Here is a 9570-nt window from a genome sequence, read left to right on the forward strand (position 1 = left end):
CCCAAAATAAAAAGTGAATTTTAAAAATAACCCCGCATCCTATTTTTTTTCAAAAATGACCAAACCGCCCGGCACACGGGCGGTCTCCTCGGAGACCAAACCGCCCCCCCCCACGGGCGGTCTCCTTTTTTTTTTCTTTTTTTTTTCTTTTTTATAAGAGATATGAGTATTTTGATTTAAATAATTTTGTGAAGAAAAAGTTTTATTGTTTAGAGTGTATATGCCAAAAAAAATTGTATATATGTATATGTGCATATGTGTATGTGTATATGTGTATGTGTATATGTGGATATGTGTATGTGTATATGTCTATATGTATATATGTGTATGTGTATGTGTATGTATATGTGTATATGTGTATATGTATATGACGGCATTTCAATGTTGTTTTGGTTGTCATCAAGAGCTTATAAAAAATGTACTAATGTGGATAATTTCTAGACGTTGATTTTTTTTATTTATATCCAAAAAAATATATAAATTTAAAAAACTAACCAAGCCTCTTGATTATTTCCAAAACTACCCAAACTGGAAAAAAATTTTCCGGTTTCCATACCAATTTCCGAAAAAAAAAAATTCCGGAAATTGGTTCCTAAATCCGGAATAAATAAAAAAATCGGTGGATAGTTTCTAGACGTTGATTTTTTAACTTATTGATTCACGTAAAAACAAAATTAAAATGTATATCAATATTTTAGAAAAAAAATATGCATACTTTTTTTTGCAAGTAAATTCCATCGGAAGCAATATATCAATAACAACTATAATATATTATAATATTATTATAATAATAATTTACTATATTAAGAATATTAATTATTAATTATATAATTATTAATAATAAGATACTAATTATATAATATTAATATATTAATAACAACTGTAATATATTGTAATATTATTATAATTATTAATTATATAATTATTAATAATAAGATACTAATTATATAATATTAATATATTAATAACAACTGTAATATATTGTAATATTATTATAATAATTATTTAATATATTAACAATATAACATATTAATAATAATTATGAATAAGAAAATATTAATTATACAATATTAATATGTTATAATATTATTATAATTATTATTTAATATATTAACAATATAGGGTATTAATTATATAATTATATATTAATAATAATTATTAATAATAAGATACTAATTATATAATATTAATATGTTAATAATAACTATAAAATATTATAATATTATTATAATAATTATTTAATATATTAATAATATAACATATTAATTATATAGTTATATATCGTTAATAAGATACTAATATACATATACACATATACACATACATATGCACATATACACATATACATACACATACACATATACATATATACATATACACATACACACATACACATATACATATCCACATATACACATACACATATACACATATACATATGCACATATACATATATACAATTTTTTTTGGCATATACACTCTAAACAATAAAACTTTTTCTTCACAAAATTATTTAAATCAAAATACTCAGATCTCTTAAAAAAAAAAAAAAAAAAAAAAAAAAAAAAAAAAAGGAGACCGCCCGTGAGGGCGGCGGTTTGGTCCCTAGGAGACCGCCCGTGGGGGGGCGGTTTGGTCTCCGAAGAGACCGCCCGTGTGCCGGGCGGTTTGGTCATTTTTGAAAAAAAATAGAATGCGGGGTTATTTTTAAAATTCACTTTTTATTTTGAGTTATTAATAAAAATGGCCGTCTGAGATCTGAGATCTAACTCAGATAAATTTTATAGGGGTCGCTTAATTTGTTTCTTGTTACTAATCTGAGCATGTGTTGAAATCTCATTATAATTAGTAGTCGGTTATGAATCTACAATCTCTTGTTGATGTCTCACATAGACAGATTTTAGTGTAAGTTAAAAGGTTCTTAGTTACCTCTATGGTTTTTAATTTTTAGTTATGTATACTAAAATTTAATTGATTATCTTTTATAAAAGTTTTTATATAATTCAGTCATCTTTATAAAATAATATATGTGTTTTTTTTAATTTAGTGGTTAAGACAATAAGATTGGAGATTTGAATTCAAATTTCATCGTATAAACATTTTATGTTTCAGCTCTCTTATCTAAATTTTTTAGTTTCGCTTTCAAATTTTCTCACTTGTTAGAACTCAACCTCCTTGTAGAAGTCTTTAGAGCATCTACATCCCTGAAACTATTAGAGTTTCTAATCTGATGTGACGGTTTCTAATCCAAAGATGTGAGAGAACTTATTTAGAAACTATACAGTAAAGTTTCTTATTAAGAAACTGTTTAGAAACTCTATGCTGATCAAATGATTAACTCAAATTATTTCTTCTTTTTAATTTGTTACTGACGTGACTTAATAGAAACTGTAAAATTAATTTAGAAATATAAGAGTTAAAAAATTTAGAGGCCTTAATTAATTTCTAAAAATGATTAAACAGTTATTTAGAAACTCAGTTGATTTTTAATATTTCTACATCATCTTTCAGAGATGTAGATGCTTTTATATACTTAGAACAATCTTATTAGTAATTAGTAGTTAGTAATTAATGAGAAGGAGAGAAGAGGAAAATAAACGAGGAAGGGTGATTGGATCAGGCCGCAACTATTATTTATTTCAAAACAATAGAATTTGAGAGAGAGAGGAGAGATCAGGAGAGACGAGGTGAATTCTATAAATAAATTTTATGAATTTTGTATTTTTTAATCGAAGCGTGAAGGAGATATTGGATGACAACGACAGCTCCAAGTTTTTATCCTCTGAGGTAACATAATAGAGGAGGGTTCAAATGCCTCCATTTTTTGTGTCTCCATCGTGCCTCCATTTTTTAAAACTTTAATAACTCAAGATTTAAAACTTAAAAGTCAAAATAAAACCGTTAGATGTGATCTATGTTATTTTCTCTATGTGCTCATAAAAAATTATTACATTTCAATTTTGTTTTTATGTGAATCAATAAGTTCAAAAATAAACGTCTAGAAATCATCCAAATTAGTGCATTTTTTACAAGCTCTTGATGACAATCAAAATAAAATTGAAATGTCATAATTTTTTACATGTGCATAGATAAAATGATGTAGATCATATCCAACGATTTTATTTTGATTTTTAAGTTTTAAATTTTGAATTATTAAAGTTTTAAAAAAAGGAAGCACGATGGAGGCACAAAAAATGGAGGCATTTGAACCCTCCTCAACATAATATTTTTGTTTGGATTCACTCCTTTACTATTTCCTCAAGCTGGCGCAGTGCATATCCTCTGAGATATCTCATATTTTGCGTGATCGACGTGTCCGGTGGCTATTCGGGGGTGACGTGGGGACCCAGTATTATTTGAGCTTTAAGATTCGCGCAGAACGTATTACAACGGTTGAGATTTTCCAAAGAGTCACACAAAATATGAGATCTCAGAGGATGCGAATTCGCGCACTTTAAGCTGCGAATCCGTAGAAAGCGCTATTGAAGTGAAGGTTTTGGATGCTCGGGCTGCTTTAATAGTCGTGCGGATTCCGATTGGACGGTCCAGATCCAAACATAAATATTGTGTTACCTTAGGTATACTAATTCGGAAAAAACAGAGAACTGTCAGTGAAATCACACATAGCGGGGAAGTTCCATTTTCCCTCGCTCCCGCAAGCATACACATATACGAAAACACACAAGCTCGCAATTCAGAGACAGTAGTTTCTCAATCTCCGATCAAACATGGAGGAGTATTTGGAAAACCTGAAGTCGTTCAGATCTTACATAAAAGGTGTTTCTCTCGCTCGTTCGCTACCTTAATTCGATCTTGTCTCTTCCTTTTTCGATCTTTTGACCTTCTCTCTCTCTCTCTAGATGCTGAGGATGAGACATCCAAGAGATCAGCTGAGGAGCAGAGGCAAAGGACTGCGATTGAAACTCTAGAGAATGATCTCAATCTAGGTATTCTTTGTTTTTCATACTCATATTTTATTTTTCTCTGGGGATATATCATTGACAACCTTATTTGCATGGAGCTTCGAGACAATAATTTCACACTGAATCATCATTGCATAAGAAAGATCTCTCCCCTGCCTCCAACTTGCATTGAGTTCCAGAAATTCTATATATCCAGGTTAATTAGTATTGGGATACTAGTAAGCAGCTTTTTTTTCCAATTTTTTTTACTTGTGCCTTCTTTTCTATATGATTTGAGAGTAAAACGCTACGGATTGTGTAAAATTGACCCCATTCGCAGCATGAAAATTTTATATGTTGACCTCCATTCACGTTTGACCCTCATTGCTTGAAAGTCTAGCTCCTCCTGCTAGTAAGTGAAATAAAATGACTTACCAATTAAGGAGAAAAATGCACCTTAAATCTTGAGGGTAAACTGAGAGCAATGGTTCTAATTCTATCAATAAATATTAGCACAGGCCAGGGTCATTCATGCTTAATTCATCATGGACTATGTAATTTAATTATCAGGTTAATTGGTATTGTAAAGTCGGCTGAAATTTTGATGCAGTTCAATCTTTCCTTTAAGCTTTCATGTGCATATACTTGACTTACTACGTACAAAAACAACAATTGATCCAACATGACCTGCTTAATGGTGGTTGATTAATTATAGTGAGATCAGAGGTTGCCAAAGTAAGTGCAGAGACAGGAGAGATGGTTAAGGAAAAGAACAAGGTTGAATGGGAGATAACTGAGAAGCAAAAGAAAATTATCTCTTTAGAGACTGAATGCTCAACTCTCAAGCAGGTTCTCTTTCTCACTCTTCTCTTTAAATTTAGTTAGGGTTCTGTTGAGGTAAAAGTTCAACAAATTCGTACAGTAATGAAATAAATTAAATTGAAATTGTGTTATCTGGATCGTGATGTCACCTTAAATTAAGCGTATTCCGGAACCTGTCGTTCCTTAGGGCACGGATATAAAACTCTGAAATATCCAATACTTCAGTGAAATTGAATAGGCAATGATTTGTGATGTTAGACTCAAACTTATCTTTGTATATATTCATTTCTATGGTTACGATCCAATGATATTAAATCTGACCCTGACTGTAAATTATATTTAAACTTGAAATGCTATTATTGGAATACGTTCTATATCATTTATAGATCATCATACAAATATTTATGACATTTAATATGAGTTTTCCCCTTCATCTCATAATTTAAAAGATGAACGATCCATATTTAAACACTTCGATGTACTAAGAAACGTTACTTCTGATTTTCACATATCACAGATCTGTATTGACTAATAATTCACCTATGAAGTTTATCACTGAGTTTCATATTTTTGAGCTGATTGTCATAATTTTTGAGATAGTCATCGGCAAATATTTTTGTTGCTTTTTCCGCAGACACTAGATCTTCTTCACCAAGAAATTAATACCATTTCAGAAAAGCTTAATGCAAAAAGGTATAATGAAGTTCTACACTCTCCCATGATTCTTTTATATACTGCAGTGCTGTCTGACAAATACATCTTTAAATTCAAGTACCAAATCTACATTATGCAGCAAGTTACAAACCAATGTAAGATCACCAACGTAATAAATTCTGGTATCAATATAAGACAAATGCTTAATTAATTGTTTCACTTTTCCATTGCTACTCTATATGGGTTATGAATGTACTTTACGTGAAAAGATAATATTGCTTAAAGCTTTTGTACCAGTACTGCTGACAATGCACTGTCGGTTTGGCAGTACTTGTTTTTTGGTATGTCTTTCTACAAGTAGATCTGGATTATTATTTCCTTTGAACGGGATGCTGCACTGTTACATGCCTTGTTAGGACATAACATATACCAGGAATGCCTATTGACTAGTATCGGTACTAGGTCGTACATAGTATCACACCAAAGTATTGGTGCAATCTTCAAATTGTTCTACTATAATTTCTATCTCCTAGAGTACTGTTGTTACTATTACCTAAATTATAACATTCAATGTTCATTCTTTTTTGTTTTCTTGTTTTGGTATAGATCATACTACGCAAATACGATAGAGAACTTTGTTGCAAAGCTCAAAGACCAAGAGGTCAGATATTTATTTGTTCTGAGCCAGTTTTGATAATAATTATTACCACACGGCCAAGTTTTCCCTGTTGGTTCCTTCATTGAAATCCTACAAAAGTCAGACATCACGAACAAAGATTGAATTGAGAACTCAGGAAAAAAGATAAACAAAGATATCAATCCAGCAAATATTTCGGCCTTTGGTCTCAGTACTTGCAAGGATAGGTAACGCAGCATATCAGTGCTGTACTTGTCGGTCATCCCTAAGCTTGTACTGGTTGACATCAAAGCAATTTTCATCTGGTAAGAGTTTGTTTAGGGTCATTTAATGATTTTAGGACTTAGTTCAGGCTTTATATGAATAACACAATGTTATACCCAACATGTTAATACATTAACTGGCATGTACCTGGCTGGTGTTGATAAACAAACCTGCTGGTACTTGAGAGTGTTTCATACCACCCTCGCTCTCTCTCTCTCTCTCTCTCTCTTTCTTTTTCTTTTTCCTTTTTTAATTTCAATCTTTAGTGTTACTATTTTACTTTTTGTCTTTACTTCTTTTTCCGGCCTTCTAATTTTAGGAATGGATAAACAAGCATAAGATGTCAAGACAAGGTGAGCTATTATTACAGGGTGAGGAGTCTCCATGCAAAAAAAGCCATGTTGAAGGTACATTTAAAACCATTATTTTCACTTGTTACGACTTACAAAATGTATACTTCAAGGCATTAAAGTTAGTGTTTTTTGTTATTCTATAATTTTTGTATGATAGAGTATGACATGCATGCTTGTTTGTCAGGGGGCTATGGTTTTGCAAATGAAGGGAAATCAAAGGAAACGGTATCATCTTTGGATATCTTCTATTTATGTTCATCTGTAAATAAAAACTGGGATAGTTGCACATACATGTAAATCTTCAATATATTATGCATACGAACCTAGTAATAATATGTGCACTGCCTGAAATGATGAAAATAACTTTGCTGTCCTCTTTTAATAAATGGAGAAAGACCAATAGCTTGGTATTTTGAGGTTTGTTGAGACAAGCACGTGTCTTATTATTTTAGAACTTCTCTGGAAATATTCCTTCAGAAAGTATTTTTCTTTCTGGCAGCAAACTCAAAATTGTGAAAAAGAAAAGGGCTTCAAATTGCAAATGGAGCTTACAAAACAGAAAATGGAAGCATTGGAAGCAAAAAGATCCGCACTTGTCTCTGAAACTCTCCAGGTAAGCATATATTGTTTTACCTCCTTTACTCTGTTTTGTTTTTTGGTTTTTGGTTTTTGTTACTATTATTTACTATTATGCCATGATGCAGCCATTGGATGGTATTTCCTATCATTCAAGTCAGGGCAGAGAGTTTACCATTTCAATCTCTTTCGGAGTCAGTAATGCCAGCTGGTGATTTTGTTTATAATGCACAATTTAATTTATGTTGTTGTCTCATTGCCCAATTGCTTGAATTGAGGTTAATTTGTGTGTGATAAAATAACTTCAGAAAACCATACCCACACATGTACATAACTCACCCTGTAGCTCTTTTTATTTATTAAATGAAATTATAGTAGGCCATTCACCTACTACAAAAAATAACTTAAAAAACCAAAAACTTAAAAATTATAGAAGGCCTTACCGCATACCAGCTGGGTTCGGGGCAAACATGTACTGTGCTAATCCTTTAATTATATTATTGATGCTGATATAAACCAAAATCTCTGAAACAGAACAGAGAGCTTTTAAATCAAGAGAAGCAGCTAATGGAAGCTATGCCTGTATGTGTTAAATCTTGTTCTATACTAACGGTTTGCCTTATTATTTCATTTCATTATTGACTTTGTATTTCTTTGCACAAGCACAACCTTGCTGAGATGGAATTGAATGCTTTGGAGGAAGAACAAAGAGCTCTCTCAAGTGACAAAGCTGGAGAAGTGGAATACATCCAATCTCTTCAAGACCGCATTAATGTGCTCAAGGTATCTATGTTAACTGCACCTCTACTCATAGTTTTGTTGTTTTGCTTTCGTCTATTGACTTGCTTTCAACTTATTTTATATTGGGTACAAAACTGATGATGTGGGCTTTAACTAATGCTTAGTTAAGGCATAATTTCATAAATTAGGGATTAGTGGACCAGAATTTGATTGAATGATGCTTGACTGCACAAGGGAGAGTTAATTAGTCTTTTGTTTGTTGGATTGCTACTTAGTTCAATAGGAAGTCTCCCAGTTAAATTAAAATGGAGGGCAAAGGGGTCCCATTGTATAATGGAAACGGTTGCACAAAATTGACCTTTCCATTGTACTTTTAATATTTGCAGGAGGTTTCTTGTGGTGTGACGTGTAATTGTGGTGTGCATTACGAGGTATCACTTAAAAGAGGAAGCTAACAATATGTAGGCTAATGAGAAGGCATGGTCATCTCTTTATATTACCGGCCAATGATGGCATTAGTTGCATCTTGACATGTATACAGTAGGAAGGTCAAATGAAGAATTAATGATCTGTTTCAATTCTAAATGCTGCCTGTTTAACCCCTTTCAGGCGCTAGTCCGTATCCAACTTTTCCAAAAGAAAAGAATAAGGCTCTATTCTTTTATATGAAGTTATGAACAGATCGGATGGATGCATTTAGAAGGCCCTTTTTTAAATGAATATGATCCGTTTGTTTTAACTGTACGGTTCGATTTATAAAATAGATTTTTGAAAAGCAGGTGATACCAAAATGTTGGATTCACCTTCTTATTAGTTGAATTTAACTATGGGGAGTGCTATATTGAGGGCGACATTTGAAATTTTGAGAGCTAAGAAAAAATTTCTCTCTAAATACCAATTTTGTCCCTTAACTTTTCTCTTTTATCTTAATTAATATAAAAGTAATAAAAGGAAAGGAAAGTTACTTCTGTTGTAAAAATCAGTCCCATAGATTCTTCTCTTCCGTCAAAAAACTCACACCCCAAAAATCATTTCCTTCCCTGATTTTAAATCCTTAATAATCCTTCTTCCCGTCATTATCTTTCTCCTTCAACTTTTTTTTTTAAATTCGAAATTGTTGTTCAACGTGTACAAAAATTAGAAATGAATCACACAATATCAATCGGAGAGGAATATCGAATCTGTTTCAATACAAAAATTGCTTCTCAACACAATATCAAACCTCAAATCTGTTTCAATATTAAACCGGAGAGGAATATCGATACAAAAATTAGAAATGGATCCACGAATTTAGTATGATCATCAAATCTGTTTTTTTAGATAAAAAAAATGTTCAATTAAAAATGAGTTGTTATCCATGAATTCTCTCTAAAAAAACAGATTCAGTGCAACCTGATAATTGCTTCTCGTCAGGTTGTCAATCCAACAGATTGACATAACATCTTAAAAAGTTGAGGCAACAAAATAAGACCAATTAAAAAAATAAAAATAATCAAGTTTGGAGGCATTTAGGATTGATTAGCGTTTGATGTTATAATTTGATTATTACGGTTTCAAGTATCAAAATGATTTATGTAAATATCATGATGAGAATAGAGAACATATAATTTTGGAAGTACTA

At 31.4% G+C, this 9570-nt stretch overlaps 1 protein-coding gene across 3 annotated transcripts; it reads left to right on the forward strand.

Annotated features, from left to right (window-relative positions):
• Window positions 1–3625: 3625 nt before the first annotated feature.
• Window positions 3626–8516, forward strand: LOC144565367 (tropomyosin). Of its 3 annotated transcripts, XM_078315100.1 has the most exons (11): window positions 3626–3777; window positions 3861–3947; window positions 4618–4751; window positions 5359–5417; window positions 5985–6039; window positions 6599–6686; window positions 6817–6857; window positions 7132–7245; window positions 7743–7790; window positions 7872–7991; window positions 8336–8516. In XM_078315100.1, the coding sequence occupies exons 1-11, from the start codon at window positions 3729–3731 to the stop codon at window positions 8402–8404; spliced, it is 864 nt and encodes a 287-aa protein (XP_078171226.1). In that variant the 5' UTR covers window positions 3626–3728; the 3' UTR covers window positions 8405–8516. The 3 variants fall into 3 exon arrangements, with proteins under 3 accessions (XP_078171226.1, XP_078171227.1, XP_078171228.1); XM_078315101.1 differs by lacking the exon at window positions 7743–7790; XM_078315102.1 differs by lacking the exons at window positions 5359–5417; window positions 5985–6039 and having other exon boundaries at window positions 3636–3777.
• The last annotated feature ends 1054 nt before the right edge of the window (window positions 8517–9570 follow it).

Source organism: Carex rostrata, chromosome 14 (genome assembly GCF_964058835.1).
Source record: "Carex rostrata chromosome 14, lpCarRost1.2, whole genome shotgun sequence".
In the NCBI taxonomy this organism is placed as follows: domain Eukaryota; kingdom Viridiplantae; phylum Streptophyta; class Magnoliopsida; order Poales; family Cyperaceae; genus Carex; species Carex rostrata.